The 17,017-nt window shown below is 34.6% G+C and overlaps 2 protein-coding genes across 2 annotated transcripts; both read left to right on the plus strand.

Moving 5' to 3' along the window:
• The first annotated feature begins 396 nt into the window (after positions 1–396).
• Positions 397–6,212, plus strand: MFP2 (multifunctional protein 2). The gene is made up of 18 exons (XM_021950593.2): positions 397–747; positions 944–1,015; positions 1,102–1,170; positions 1,262–1,315; positions 1,410–1,477; positions 1,556–1,637; positions 2,158–2,213; positions 2,333–2,635; positions 2,719–2,805; positions 3,423–3,597; positions 3,810–3,931; positions 4,032–4,195; positions 4,278–4,532; positions 4,646–4,767; positions 4,926–5,047; positions 5,168–5,316; positions 5,400–5,538; positions 5,941–6,212. The coding sequence occupies exons 1-18, from the start codon at positions 645–647 to the stop codon at positions 5,974–5,976; spliced, it is 2,178 nt and encodes a 725-aa protein (XP_021806285.1). The 5' UTR covers positions 397–644; the 3' UTR covers positions 5,977–6,212.
• A 5,185-nt stretch (positions 6,213–11,397) lies between these two features.
• SWEET17 (Nodulin MtN3 family protein) lies at positions 11,398–15,140 on the plus strand. Its single transcript, XM_021950594.2, has 6 exons — positions 11,398–11,558; positions 11,666–11,702; positions 11,798–12,011; positions 12,177–12,338; positions 14,625–14,744; positions 14,866–15,140. The coding sequence occupies exons 1-6, from the start codon at positions 11,525–11,527 to the stop codon at positions 15,055–15,057; spliced, it is 759 nt and encodes a 252-aa protein (XP_021806286.1). The 5' UTR covers positions 11,398–11,524; the 3' UTR covers positions 15,058–15,140.
• Positions 15,141–17,017: the final 1,877 nt, after the last annotated feature.

Raw genomic sequence — 17,017 nt, forward strand, 5'->3', positions numbered from 1 at the left:
CGCCACCACTGCAATAAATATGCGTGTCATGCAACGACCCGTTCTGGTTGATTACCAACCTTATTATTATTATTTTTTATATTCATAACTTGCCTCATTTCAAATTGAATGTATAAGTTAGTTAGGTGAGTTAGTTAAGATAGCGTGTCTGCTTCTTTATACAAGAGATAATTAGTGAATTACAACTTTAATATACCGCGATTGGTGCAATGTCCCTTTCTGTACATGAGATTAGTTTATAATCACGTATTGTCAAAAGAAAAATGTAAAATTGAATGATTTTCTTATCCATTTAGCAATTATGGTACACATAGTTACTATGTTGTTTACTCATATGCGATTCCTTAAAACATAAGTAGCAAAGGCATAACTAACTAATAACTATAGTTAGCAATGCGAGCGTGGTCACTCCCTCCCCAGAAAGGCGAGTAAAAGTAGAGCGTCGCTTGCTCATCCATTACACTGCAGATCTTGCCAAATTCAGTTTCCTTACAAACCTTTCCAACGTCACTCTGAAACAATCGGTCACACACAACAATTAAAACGGCAACCAAACGAACCCATCAAACTTTCCATTAAAGAAGGAACAGCGCCTGTTCAAATTGAGAACCAGAGAGAAACAAGCAAGCAGAGCAAACTAGCAAATGGGTAGCCGCGGAAAGGGTCGTACCGTTTTGGAAGTAGGAGCTGATGGCGTGGCTCTCATCACCATCATCAACCCTCCTGTCAATTCCCTCTCTTTTGATGGTATTTTTCTTTTCTTTTTTTTCTCCAATTTTACCCATCACACCCTTTCAATTATTTGGTGCGTTTTAGACTGATATTTTGTATATGTTTGAATTGTTACTGGGTTTTTTTTGGCTGAAATAATTGCTCGTTGATCCATAATTTGATTCAATTAACTCTATTGGCAATAACCCAAAACGGCCTCTCTCTCTTTCAGTATTATACAGCTTGAAGGACAATTTTGAAGAGGCTTTGCGCAGAAATGATGTGAAGGCAATTGTTCTTACGGGTAAGTGGGCAATTGGTTCTTATTTTTTAGCAGCTGGGGTGGTTGAGAAATGAAGCTAATTGATGGTTTGTATTATTGGGGAACAGGTGCAAAAGGCAAATTTTCTGGTGGCTTTGATATTACTGCTTTTGGTGGACTCCAAGGGGGACAGAAGGGTATGTTTGCTTTTCCATGCTTTTCATATTCTAGTAAAAAATAATGCGTTACTACATATTCAGTGAAGTTGTTCTTGTTATTTTTTTACAGACGAGTCAAAGCCTGGTTTTATGTCTGTGGAAGTCATCACTGACATTTTTGAAGGTATATATCTGTTTTGTTTTGTTTTCTTAACATTTTTTTCTTTCTAATCAAGAGTACGTTGAATTGACCTACGATGGGTTGCTTAATTTCCCAGGTACTAGTAAACCTTCAGTTGCTGCCATTGATGGCCTTGCACTCGGGGGAGGATTGGAGGTTGCAATGGTATGTGTTGATATTGTTTTTGACTGAAAGTTTTAATACTGGATTTTGTTTGATGAAATTTTGATGTTCTCGTGTTAGGTGTGCAATGCCCGAATATCAACTCCTAATGCACAATTAGGCCTGCCCGAACTACAGCTTGGACTTATTCCTGGATTCGGAGGTATGGCTAAATTGATTAAGAAATTTTGTTTATATTTGGTAGTGGCTGTTATGGTTGAGAAAATGAGGAACTAAAATGCTTTACACTCTTGAGTCTGGAGTAATATTTAACTTTTCGGTTGATGTTCATGCCTACCACATCTTTACTTGACCTAGCTTACCATTTTCTGCTCTTAATATCTCCCTAAAATTTTAACATTATGTTTTCACTGCAAATTTGAGTTGAAAATGGCGCTATCAAAACCTGTTGAGATATTATCTTGAAATTCCTTCATATTGAAGGCTTTAACTCAAGAACTGTTTAATTTTCAATAAACTGTACTAAGACCTAGTATCAAATACTTCCATCACCTGGATTGGCAGTCGAGGCCATCCCCTGTTCTGTAGCTCATCTTATTAGCCACGAAAAGAGAAAAAATAGTCGCATGATCATATCAGAATGTATATGGCATATTGGCATTGTTGACTTGATATTCCTTGCATTTTTTAGATTGCAATCACATGATCCTGAATTTTCTCAGGGACGCAACGGCTTCCACGTCTTGTGGGAATCGCAAAGGCACTTGAGATGATGCTGGTCTGTTGTGTATTTGGTCATTTCTCAACATCTTAATAACTTATATAGTTTTGATATGCTAACTTTATTAATACTGATCACATTACCTTCCCGATTCCCCTTTGTGTGTGCCTTATTAGACATCAAAACCAGTTAAAGGGCAAGAGGCTTGTGATTTAGGCCTTGTCGATGCTATTGTTTCACCTGATCAGTTGGTGAGCACCGCACGCCAGTGGGCCTTGGATATCTTGGAGCGTAGAAGACCGTGGGTTGTTACTCTTCACAAGACTGACAAGTTAGAGCCCCTTGGAGAAGCTAGGGAAATGCTTAAATTTGCAAGAGCTCAAGTCAGGAAGCAGGCTCCAAATCTCAAACACCCATTGGTTTGCATTGATGTTGTTGAAGAGGGTATAGCCTCTGGTGGCCGGTCTGGACTTTGGAAGGTTTTTATCTGTTTCAATATTCTCCTTGGCCTTGCCAAAATTATTGACGTGCAATTATGAGACATTGTTTCTGGATTTTGCAGGAGGCTGAGGCTTTTCAAGCACTTCTGCATTCTGACACTTCCAAGAGTTTGATCCATATCTTCTTTGCTCAACGGGGAACATCAAAGGTTTGACACATAACTTTTACTTATTCATCTCTAAAATTTAACACATCCTGCCATAGCATTTTAAAAGTAGATCACTGACATTAATTATATTATACTGTTAGTTTAAAATGACATATAATTTCTCAATTCAACCAGATTTGATTCCTATTGAAGCAGTGATTGCGTGGTACTGAACTGGAGTAACTTTTGTTTATATGTTATCATTTAGTTGCTTTTCAATGGAAGTTTTAAGAAGTTTTGAGCCGTGCTTGTTAAACTGCCATGCCATGGTGACTGAAATTTAACCGGCGTGGGTTGAAAATTCACAAGAATAGGCATGTCTTTAAAATCTGAACTGAGATTTGGAATCACATTGTTAATAGAACAAACATATTATGTTTGCACAATAATCTATTATAATGTATATAAGCTTTTCAGTCATGTAATTTATCTAAAAATCTTCGTATATTAATAATATAAAAATGGATACTGCTCCATTGCTACAACCGATTATTCTTGGGTAAGAGTAACACTATTACACTCTCTAAGTTGCGAACTTAAATTCAGCCTTACCAATATTAACCACCTTTTTTTTAATATAACTTCTTAATACTTGTCCTCTCTTAACCATATATTAGGTACCTGGGGTGACTGATCGTGGTTTGGTGCCTAGACGAGTAACTAAGGTTGCTGTCATTGGTGGAGGATTAATGGGGTCTGGAATAGCTACAGCATTGATTCTTAGTAATTATCCAGTGATCCTGAAAGAAGTAAATGATAAGTTCTTGCAGGCTGGGATTGGTAGAGTCAGAGGTGAGGCTTGAAGTCCTTTTTAAGATTAGAGCTTCTACTTTAGTATTTTATGTTCAGTTCATATTTGCTTCTAAAAGCTTTATCCTTCTAATATTTTATAATAAATTATATATACTAGTTGTCTTGGTTCCTGTGTTATAAATTATAATGACGGTTCTTTGTTAAGTTTTTGTAATGCAAGTCTGCTATAAGTTGTCAATGTTGTGGTCCAGCCAATCTACAGAGCCGTGTCAAGAAAGGAAAAATGACTCAAGAAAAGTTTGAAAAGACCGTCTCTCTTCTTAAGGGTGTCCTGGATTATGAAAGCTTTAAAGATGTGGACATTGTCATAGAGGTAGTTCACAAAGCATGTTGGTTTTGGTTCACCCTTATGTTATTTTGCTTGAAAACAAGGGGAAAAGGTCTGAAATTTTCATCTTCTATGCTTGGAGCAGGCGGTTATTGAGAAGGTTTCTCTAAAGCAACAAATTTTTGCTGATCTTGAAAAATATTGCCCACAACACTGCATACTTGCAAGTAATACTTCCACAATCGACTTGAACCTCATTGGAGAGAAGACGAAGTCTCATGATCGGATTATTGGCGCCCATTTCTTTAGGTAATATTATAAAGTGCACGTTTTCCCTTGTTTATCTTTCTCAAATTGTTAACTTGATAACTAATTTGATCTCTCCATGCAGTCCCGCTCATGTCATGCCACTTTTGGAAATTGTTCGTACTAATCAGACGTCTCCCCAAGTTGTTGTCGATTTGCTAGAAGTTGGGAAAAAGATAAAGAAAACCCCAGTTGTTGTTGGAAACTGCACAGGATTTGCTGTAAACAGAATGTTCTTTCCTTATACACAAGCTGGTCTTTTGCTTGTTGAACGTGGTGCTGACGTCTATCAGATTGATAGAGTAATCACCAAGTTTGGAATGCCTATGGGCCCATTCAGGTCAATAGTACTTTTATGAAAAATTATGACTTGGTGGTTCCTTTGTTTTTCCCCACCTTTAAACCCTATTGTTTTCCGCTGAACTGACTTTTATATTTTATTTATTCATGCAGATTGGCTGATCTGGTTGGCTTTGGTGTCGCTATTGCAACTGGTTCGCAATTTATTGAGAATTTTCCTGAGAGGACATATACATCAATGATTATCCCTCTGATGCAGGAGGATGGAAGAGCAGGTAATAATTTGTCGTTGAAGCATACTTGGCTAGTAAAATATTTATTTACCAACTTCTGTTAAACTTCAGCACAGATGAGTATGTATTTCTCATTTTCTCTCATAACAAAAAATAAAAAATAAAAAATAATCTCATGATATGGTTTTATACTGTTTTAGGTGAAAGTACTCGAAAAGGGTTCTATACTTATGGTGATAAACGCAAAGCTAGCCCAGATCCTGAATTGAAAAAATATATTGAGAAGTCAAGGAGCATTTCTGGTGTTTCAATAGATTCTAAGGTTTTTTATCTCTCTCTCTCTCTCTCTCACTCTCTCCCTCGTGCTACTTCAAGTTGGATGACAATATCTGAAGTATAAAAACCATGAATCTGACTCATGTTTGTGCCATCTGAACAATAGCTATTGAAGCTATCAGAAAAGGACATTGTGGAGATGATATTTTTCCCTGTTGTGAATGAGGCCTGTCGAGTGCTTGCTGAAGGTATTGCTGTAAAAGCTGCTGACCTTGACATTGCTGCAGTCATGGGCATGGGTTTCCCACCTTACAGGTTTGTATTTATATACTTTGTTGGGAATACCTTCTTAAACGCCATAAAATGCACCAATAACTTGTTTGGGCATTTCTGATCAGGGGAGGTATCTTGTTCTGGGCTGATTTACTTGGATCCAAATACATATATTCAAGACTGGAGGAATGGTCAAATATTTATGGTGAATTTTTCAAGCCTTGTGCCTATTTGGCTGAAAGAGCTGCAAAGGGGGCTTCTCTGGTAAGAAATTTGAAACCATGTGATGTTTATCTTGTAGTGACTATCTGAAACTTACTTGGTGTTTCATCATGAAAATTGTTTATCAATAGTATTCCTTGGCCGTTAGTTTCGTCGATTTCCTGTTGAACAATGTTAACTTACAGGCCAGTGAAGGGCTTAGCTCACTCAAAAAGCAAGAGGCTTATATTCCTATCCATTTCCCTTTTCCTGTAAACATTCTTGGAATATTATTTCTGCAAATAGCCTCTTAACACGTGAAAAATTGTACAATTGAATGTTATCTCATGCTTCATGAACTCAGTAACAATCGTGGGTTGTGGGCTAGTATAAATTAGAGTACCGGTTATTGTATAGTTGGTATCTGTTTCCTGTCTAACAGTGCTTTCCACTGCTTCCTTGCAGAGTGCTCCGTCGAAGCAAGCAAATTCTCGGTTATAAGAAAGTTTTCCCATTGCCTTTGGAGTTCTTGGTTCTAATTTTCTTTAGTCCTAAATACTATTTTCTTTTCCATGTTGAAGATGGCTCAGCAACAAATAAGGTTTAGGTATAAATAAAAATGTACACGAGGAGATAAGAACATTTGGGAATGTCAAAAATGTAACAAGTGATAACTTGGATAATAATTATTTTTTTATATGAGACAAGTTTGGATGATAATACTTCACAATTTTTCATATATAGTTCATATGGGATTTTTCCCAGAAAGGGTAATTTGCTCAACAACTGATGGATATGTATATATATATATTCCTTATTGTCTTAAATTAATTTTAATAATGTATTTGCCAGCTGAAGATTATATGGCAGATATACTCTCTTTCTTTTCGTCATCCTATTGTAAAGAGTATATGGCTACAGGTTCCTTGCTGATTTATGATTTTAGAGCTGCGTCACAGCCCATGCACGCACCCGAATGTTACAGTCAGTTGACAGTCATTCGAGGCGCGCATGCAAATGGACAATTATTCGAGACAATTACACTCTTCGTGTGTGAATGACTTACTAACTACATTTTCAGTCATTCGAGACAATTACATTCTTCATGTGTGAATGACTACATTTTCGTGTGTGCGGACTAATCATAACGTTGTTCTAAGGATTGACCCCTTGACTTGTTAAACCATGATCATTAAAAAATTTCTATGATGTCCCAATCTTTCTTGTAAGGACATGGGGAATCACTAACAGGTGAATTAACTTTGATTATGAAAATGTGACACCACATGAGGGTTCATCTACCAGTCAAGACTCAAGAACCACGTGATTCACAACCTCCTCGCTGTCTAAATATCTAAATATCAAAATAGAAAAGTTTTGATGATTATTGCGGGCCATCTTTTGAGCTTCCTCACACATTCTAAATATATTGTTTCCATTTTTATTTTTAACTTTTCTAGTTTTCTTTTCTTGTGGGGCATCCCAATTGATACATTGGGATGGGATTGAAGTCCTAACCCTCTTGTCTTTCCTTCACTATCTGGGTTAAAATGCTTGCAAACAATGTTCTTTTTATTTTCCCTTCCTTCTGCTTACAGAAAAAAAAACCCCTAGCATGAAGCTTTAGAAACTTGTATATTTCATAATTTATAATTTATAAAATGATACGTTGAGAAGAAGAATGAAGTAATGAGTGTACGTATATTAAAACACAAAAGTCTTCATAATATATAGTCTGCTCTTTATACTTGTCATTTGTGTTGTCGCTGCTATATTATAATACGATAATATCAGATCTCCAAATCTTTTGCTTTTGAAGATGTTCCTGTCCATTTTTGTTCGCATTACACCAAACTATTCCTACAATTTGAGGTTTATTGAACATAAATCAAAATAAATTGCTCTTCCATGATAGATTTTGGGTTCGAGTCCTAGCATCGGTATAGTATGTGTAAATTTAATATATTATTACCCCACTCAATAAAAAAAGTTCTGAAAAAATATTCCACCAAAACAACAAAACAACAAAAAAGAAATGGATTTAGAATGCCAATATATTCAAGATGCAACTAACCCGGCTGTTTTTAGCAATAATGCATTGGAAGGATATGGCCCCATATAATTATTTAAAGGAATCCATCCATCTTCCATTGTTTTGTTTTCAATGGAAAATGATGGGCAGTCATTTCAGCACGTTGCACACGTTTGAGAAATTGGCCAACTAAAAGGCAAAATCAATTTTATATATGTGATGAATATTAATAAATTAAAGGCTCCAATATCTGATTATGTGATGATCTATTTTTGTAGATTGTAAATTGTAATGAATTGGTTGAGTTGGTGAGACATGGATGGCACATCAAATGCACAGCACACTAGTAACAACCAACTACCAAATACACCACAATATTTCATATAGAAGAAATTAGTTTTTTCATATTTATTTATAATGAATAACAAATAAGTTAATTACGTTGACTTGTAATTTATTTTTAAGCTCTAGGGTTTAACAGATGAGACGGGTTTTCTGTAATTGGTCATAGCTAGATTGGCCTAATTGAGTACTTATATATCATGCTAATTAAAATTTTTCATAAAGCTAAATTAGTCGGGGGAGAAACTGAATATTTTTCAGCTACATATATTAATTAGCTCTTGATTTAGTGATACGTATTTTTTACAATTGAAATATGAAGTATGAGTTGTAAATATAGCTTTGACTCTTCACGTAATGTGGTGAGGGTTCCTTTTTCCCTCCCAATTGTACAAAATCTAATGTACGTATATACAATCTCCACTATACTCCTAAACAAATATCTGTTCTACAATAAAAAAAATATAAAAATATTGTCATCCCAGTCACGTATAAGGCCCCGCCAGTACCAATTATTTGGTCTATCAACAACACTACAGCAATAAATACGTTAAAATAATTTGGACCATCGAATTAAAAGAAAAAAGAGGAGTTAGAGTGTATTACTATTGAAAATGAAGCTTTAATTAGGCCCACCCTGCAGATTTTATTGACACCTCAAAATTTGTTCTTTGCAACCCATATTCTCTTTACACCCCACTAAATTCAGTAAAATTTAAAATTACAACTACACCCCATTTTTCTTCCTCAGTTGTCTTCATGAACCCCATTCCTTAACTTAGCACCGAATGTGTTTCCGTTTTCAGTGGTAGTCCACCGAATCTATTTCAGTTTTTCAAAGGTAGTTCATCGAATTTGTTTCCGTTTTTCAATGAGAGTCTACTGAATTCGTTTCTTGTTTCAGTGAATTCGTTTATTGTTTCAGTGATCATCTACTGAATTCGTTACTGAGTTCGTACTTAATATTGTTTTTTAGATATAAAGAGGACTTGCAAAGGTACTATTGAGGCTTAATCATCTCGACCTGATAGACAGCATCCCACAACCTCAACGAGGAAACATAGAGCGGCGAGGTTAGCCCCTCAAGAGGACTAGCCTCAGCAGTTGAGACCTTGCAGCAGATTTTAGAGGGTATAAACACACGGTCTACCATGACATATCAATGTCGTCATAGTTAACGGATTTGCTAGCATGCGTTTATTAGAACTCATGGAACTTTAGAACTTTAGAACTCATTCTGACCCTTATGAAGTTTGTCCCACAAAAAAATAAATAGAATTATTATATTTATAATCTCAATTATGTAGTGGGTGCATTTTCATTAGTCATTAGGATGACCGTATATGTAGTAGCTACATTCTCCACTCCCGAAAGTTTTGGAAACACATCCACACGCTCTTGGTACCTCGAGTACAAATGTGTTACATTGCATATGTCACCTTGTTCATACTATATTCTAGAAACTTGTGGAATATGACGATCTGGAGCCAAATGAACCTACAAAACAAGAATTCATTAATATACGTATAGCATATAAAATTAAACTGTGTAGTATAAACAAATAAATTCATACCTGGACATAGTGATCATCATTAACAAAACCAATGGCAATCTCACGTAACTTGGTTTTACCCTATTGAACTGAGAAGGGAAGAAATGTAAGGCATTAACGTATGCTTAGAAGGATTAAAACCACATTATAATATGTGGCAACAACATGGCCCATATCAAGCATGGTTATCCAACAAAAAAATGGTACAAATCCATCACCAAAATAATTTAGCACTCACTCAATCTTGTTGTACCGTTTGTGCTCCTGAATACAATTCTTAAAAATAGAAGACATATCATGTAGTTGCTGCAACAAATCTTTGCAATCCCTGCGCCATTCATTATGACCAAATCTCATTATCATAGCTATGACTCTATATCCACAGTTACCATCCAGAAGAACTTCAATCTAGTGAGTGATATATACATTTTTCCTTGTGCACGAGCCCATCTAATTAATGCATCTCTACCATTGAATATTTACACATTAAATTCATGTTATTTAAAGTTAAAATTTGAAACATTAATGTCAAGTTAATGATACTAAAAAAAAATTTAGACAAAAAAAAAAACTCAAAATAATTACTGAACAAGTTGTGAATTGATCACTATAGTCCATTACATATTATGTTCCAACATTGTTGTCTTCAGTAGGAGTGTCACCTTGTTTTTGTTCCTTCAATGAGAGTAAGGTCAAAATAGCTTGCATTAAATTTGTGGTCAACAATAAGTTACTGAAAAAATAAATATATTTCGATTCGTTGCTATTGAATTGTAGGTAAAAATTCAGTAATACACCACCGAACACCGTTCCATGTTATGGTGGATCTCCACCGCATCTTAAATTAATGGCCGGTCAAACACAACCGAAATAGATGCAATGTTTCAATGATATCCCACTGAATTTACCTATTGCATTCGGTACTAGTGTGCTTAACGCAACCAGCGACCACCATGAAATCATAAACTTGAAAAACTCTAAACAATAAACTCATACCTCATTCGAAGCCTCTCTAACTTCAGTCTCACCATTCATGAACAAATGCAAAATATTTTTTCACCAATATAAGCATATAAACCTCGTTAGGGTTGTAGGAACGTGATAATTTGAGAAAAAAGTCTAACTATGGTTACAAGAACATATGTGGGGTATAGTGAGCAAATTTAATTTTTATTTTAAATATTTTTTGTCCTTAATAGTAATTATGTACAAGGGTTAAATAGATTATTCATATTTAAAATTAGTATAAGGTGCAATAAGCAAATAATGAGGTGCCAATAAAATCACTCTTTTACTTAATTCCACAAAAAACTAAAAAAAAGTTTATATTAATCAAACCCCAGCTCACTAATGTTTCTACCTTAATTTCACCTACTCAAAGCACAAAAGAAGATGATTTCACTTTCTTTATATTAAATCTTAATTTGCGAACCAATTATATAACCAACCAACTCTTAATCTAGTTATATTTCTATTTTTTCATGTTAAAAAAGGTCTCGAGCACAAACGTTAAAGAAAAAAACCAATTATATGAATAAATGGGTAACATGATTGTGATGATAAGGATATTGCTTGTCTCCTTCTCCATAAGGAGATATCCTTTCTACGAATCACAGTTTGACACATATACAAGAATAATTCATCAAAAACACAAAAGCAAAAACTCATACATTCACGTCACGTTGCTATTAACAAGAATATAAGAGCTCATATTTCCTGGTGGTAATATATTTATTAAATCCCAAATGATCTAGGTTTATTACTTCCATGAAGCTTAAAGTTACGTCCAGCTAGCACGTGACTTCACTCAAGTCTTCTGTCTTTAGTTTAATTAATTCATGGACACTACTTACACATAACACTTTTTCCCAAACAAGAAAAGAAATAATTCTCACTTGAGTAGACCCACAACTTTTGGGGCAAAGAAAAATATAATTTAATTCCTCAAAGAACATGCGCAAGTATATTATCATAAATTATTGAACCATTGTGCTTCAAGTTCAAACCATGTGTAAGTTAAAATTGAAGAAACAAACTCTCTCTCTCTCTCTCTCTCTCTCTCTTCAACCTCCTAGCTAGCTAGCTCTCTCCTGGCGCCTGATCCAAATTGAAGAGGAAAAAACATGGAAGGCTTGATTTTATTTGTTGGGGTCATAGGTATAAGAAAACCACTAATTAAGTTTTAATTTGCATTAATTATTTAATTAGTATGTAATTCTTTTAGCATAATCTTTTCTGATGGCAATTTTTCCTATACTTTGCAGGCAACATCATCTCAGTGCTAATGTTCCTTGCTCCTGTGTAAGATCTTAATCTCATGATAATAGTTTCAACTAAGCTTCCAAACCCCTTGAAAGAGAAAGAGCTAAGAGTTTTTGAATTATATATAAATGCAGTGGAACATTTTGGAGAATTGTAAAGCACAGATCGACGGAGGACTTTGAGAGTCTGCCTTATGTTTGCACATTCCTCAACTCCTTCTTGTGGACTTACTATGGAATTATAAGGCCCGCCGGAGGATTACTTGTGGCCACTGTCAATGGTTTTGGTGTCGTTGTTGAGATTATCTACCTTACTTTGTTTCTAGTATATGCCTCAGCAAAGATGAGGGTAATGTTTAACTTTCTTCACTCTTTTCGTTACAGACTGTGAATTCAGACGATTGATTTTATATATCTTTTTGTTGAATGTACGGTCCAGATTCACAGTCTTTTTTGTTTCGTTTGTGGTATATCTCAATTGACGATCTATTTGATGTCTGCAACAACATTTCAGGCAAAGACGGCCATCTTGATTGGAACCTTGGATGTAGGTTTTCTAGCAGCAGCCATTTTAGCTACCTGGCTGGCATTGCAGGGAGAGACACGTATTGATGCACTAGGGTTCATTTGTGCAGGCTTAAACATCATCATGTACGGCTCGCCGCTAGTTGCCATGGTAAGGACACCTAAATTTTGCTCACTACACCCATATTTGGTTTTTAGATATATTTTTTTTTCTCATTGTCATGATAAGAAGATCGAACCCTTGGTTGGTCCAATAATTAAAATCTGGGTCAACTTCTTTTTTTTATTTTTTATTTTATTAATTGGTGAGGAGGGATTCAAATTAAGACCTTTTTTTGCAAGAAACACCCTCTGACCTAATTGCTAGTCGGTAGGTATATGCCAGACAGTTTTTTGTTGTTTTGATATGGATAAAGAAGCCGATTGGTTTATCTTTGGATAAAATAATGATAGGAAAAAAATATATTACCATGTTGGATTGTTTTTTATCACCAGAAATAAAAGAAAAAAGTGTTCTTTAACTTCTGTTTGATCTCCCAGGCAAAAGAAAAATCTTTTGTTTGATCCTTTTCTTTCCGTCCACACCATTCATTAAATTCATTTTGTTGAAGATCTAGAAAGTAGAAACTCAGGTCCAATACCATACAGTATTTGGTCAATTTATAATTCATAGTGGGAGCTAGCTGTTCGAAAAGCTGCATTCGTAGGGTCCGCATGCCATACAACACAAATGCTCTTGTGAATTTAGAAATTTTATCAACTCAATCTTTGCATAAAACTGTTATCCATATTTACTACGTACATAAGCATTTGTTTTCACATCAAAAGTTTAGTAAGAGAGTACTTTATTTACTATGAACATAAGAAAAAAGGTTAAATACTTTTTTGGTCGTTGGGTTTGACACGAAAATTCAATTTAGTCACTGAGAAAAAAATTTAGCCAAATTGGTCACTGTGTTCTCCAAAGTTTACAATTGATATGGAAATTCCGTTATCTTTTGCTAAGTGCAGTTTTTATTGTTATTTTTTTAGTCTTCTTCTTATAACTCAACGAGTTAAGGAATATTGGGATACTATGGTTTAACAAATTGGGGGAAATCTTAGGTTGAAATCGAAATTGTGAGATATAAGGAAAATCAAAACGCCAAACCAAATTAAAATGAAATCAACAACTTACCAACATATTTTGGTGCTCTATCACATTGATTGCCATCTGAAGTCACAATGTGATTCTAAATGAATCAATTCAGGCTTCAATATAGCATCCAATCTGTAATCTTATACATCATAATTTTGATTTCAACACAAGATTTCCCCCAATTTGTTAAACCCTAATAGCATAATATACCTTTACTGGTTGAGTAAATTAGAGAAAGAAGACTGAATGTGCTTCCTTAAAAAATTAATTGCATTTAACGGAAGATAAAGGTTTAGGAAACATAGTGATTAATTTGGCTAAATTTATTTTTGAGTGACCAAATTGAATTTTCGTGTAAAACCAACTGACCAAAAAGGTATTTAACCCTAAGAAAAATAATAAGCATATGCTTATTTCAAACATAAATAAGCTTTGTTTTAAAAGAAAAAAAATGTTACATGTAACATCAATGGCGGAACCATAAATTTTTCAATGGGTGGCTAGCTTAAAAACCAAATAATATATTTTTTTTGGTACTTGCAATTTTTATAGTTTTTTTTCTAGAAATAAAAGTATACATTAAATCATAAAACCCACGCTTGTTCATAATTCCATGATTAATTTCCAATAAGTTTTTTTTTTGTTTATTCTAGGACCTCGAGTGCATGGCTAAATGCTAATTTCCAATAAACTTTAGCATAAAACAAATACATATTGCAGACATGGGCTTAGTCAAGTTGGTTAGAGTGGATGTTTTCCCCACTCTGCTCTAGAGTTCGAATCCCCCTCCTCGTATTTTAGATTAGATTAAAGTAGAATATCGCTCGTATAAAAAAAATACATATTAAATACAACCAAAAAACACATATTATCAAAATGAATATGAGGCCCTTTAATACACTTTCAATTTGGTTGTTGAACATATTTTCAATTTTAATACACTCTACAACTAAATTAATATAAATAAAAAAAAATATACTTTTTTGGACTTTAATAGGTTAATATATGCTTAGCTATATTCAAAACAAATCAAATATATAAGTTTGATTTTTTTTTTCTTCACAAAATCCCCAATACCTTCCCTGGCCTATAACCCACTATAGCCATTAACCTAGTTCCGCCCTTGTGTTACATATAGATTTCCATTAACTCTCGTGTTTAAGTGGAATCTATTATCTGAGCACCAATTATAATATGTTAAGAACTAGGTTTGGTTTGGCCCTTATTATTGCTTTATGCACATTTGGAATCTATTATCTGAATTATGACATATCATCATGCATTTTATCTTATTCTCAGAAAACAGTGATAACAACTAAGAGTGTGGAGTACATGCCATTCTTCCTCTCATTTTTCTTTTTCCTCAATGGAGGGGTGTGGACTTTCTATGCTTGGCTCATACGAGATGTTTTCCTTGGGGTAATAATAATTCCTATCCCTTTTTTTAAAATAGGAAATTCTAAGCTTATTAATGCAAACATTTTTCTTTTTGAAAAAAATAAAATAAAAAAATAAATATCTCTTTTTATGCATGGTTTAGGTACCAAACGGGATTGGGTTTCTTCTTGGAACAACGCAGCTAGTGCTATATGCGATTTACAACAATGCCAAACCAGCCGATAATATTTCAAGTGGGCTACTGGAAGAAGGAAGGCAACATGAACCTCTTATCTCACCTTCTTCTCCTACTCCATCACACCAAAAAAATGGAGAAATATTGGAGACCACTTAATTAGCTAGCTAGACCTTACACCTCTAGTGTTCTTAAATCATCTGTTTTTATGACTTTTTTTTTTCCTTCCTATGCAAGTGTGTTTGGGGAGTCAATTAATTAGGTGTATAGGTTAGGTGCCTGTGATAAAACAAAAATGAAAAAAGAAAATGAGAGAGAGAGAGAGATAGATTTGATTGAGTTATTGCAGCATTATTTTGTCAGGCCTATATACGTACTGGTATGTCTAAAAGTATCTTCATCTTCTTAGAGGGAGGCCCCTTGCTTGTCAATGCCATGATCTGATGAGTAGGCTACGTACTGGGCTCACTTACGGCCTGCTCTTATTCCCATCTCTTTAGTATTGGGTTTATACTAAGAACTCCACCCAATTTTCCTTTTTATTTTTATTTTTTATAAGTAATATTAGAGGACGGAGAATTAAATATGAACCAAATTCAAAGGTAAACATTATAGAGTGACACAAAAGTGGATTACAAGGATTGCATCTATAGTCGTATTGAATGGAAAACATGGAAAAAATGGCTGTAATCTTTAAAATTATTATTGCTTCATAATGCTTATCCAGAAAACTTAGGCAATGATTGAATTTTTTTTAGGACCTTTCCTATTGAGCGGGGCGATAGTATACAAAACTCATACACATTATACGGATGCTATGACTCAAACTTAGGACCTTTCATGCGGGAACAATTGCCTCAAAACACTACACTAGTGGGTCTTTTACACGCAAGGATTGATTTGATTATATTGAAACCAAACATATTGTCCTTGTCACGCCCCAGACCTGGGAGTCGGTGGAAATCCCGCGCCCGGTGAGTGAGAAAATAAAAAGTAAAATAAAATAAAAAGAAGTCAAAACATGGATTTAAAATAAACTTCTCTTATAAAAATGGCTCCAAAATCTTACAATTTTACAATTAATAAATAAAGCTCTATCACTCTCATCTAATTCAGCCTCAACTGGTTTAGTCCTTGTCTTGCCCACTAATTTATCTGAAAAATTAAACAGGGTGAGGGATGAGCGACTACCGCTCAGTAGGGACATGAGACCTTATCACAGTAGATTGATATAACTAAATTAAGTGACATACAATCACACTGCCAAATATCACATTAATAATAATATAATGCATGAATGCTCTTCATCTACTCTCGTTAATTCATATAACTAGATAAGGATACCTGCACGTCTCATACCATGCTTATACCACTTGGTCCCGAATGCCCGTTTATATGAACTAACACCCATTTCAATCATCCCTTAATTCCCTTTTTGTTAGTCATCTTGTCTAACTCCCTGTTGTCAGTCCCGAATCACCCAATAAAAACCATGTGCACTTTGGGATCCTTGAGACCTGGTACCTGCCAAGAGTTAGACTCAACTACACAAAAGACTATTTCCATTACCCTCTTTTCCATCATTATTTTCTCCATGACATATCCATATATCTCACAACAATGTAATATTTAAAACATCACCAATGTATATATATAATTATGCCAACATTATTCAACTAGTCAAGAACGCATAAACATTCCAAGAAAAACATTCAATTATAACAAGAATATTAATCAAATAATCGTATCACGCATAATATAGTGTTCATGAAATTTAATTAAATCAATCTTTGTAAAGGCCCCTAAGAAACCCCCTATATTGACACCAAAGCTTTTGCTCGAAATGTAAGACGATTCCCAATTTTTCCACCGCATTCACAAACTCAGTTTCCCACTCTATTTCTCTCTAATATTTCTTCTTCTATGTATTTTTTTTTTTCTTCATGCAAACTTACAAATGCTTCACAACTTGGCTGAAATGAGAATGAAAAACAAAGGAATGGAATGGTCTATTTATAGTGTAGTGAAGATGATAGCTACAGTACATGATAATATCAACATTTATGCAAGAACTTAATCTCCAAGTAATATATATCAATATGGCCTTGCACTCCAAGTC

Source organism: Prunus avium, chromosome 1 (genome assembly GCF_965620075.1).
Source record: "Prunus avium chromosome 1, drPruAviu1.hap1.1, whole genome shotgun sequence".
NCBI lineage: Eukaryota > Viridiplantae > Streptophyta > Magnoliopsida > Rosales > Rosaceae > Prunus > Prunus avium.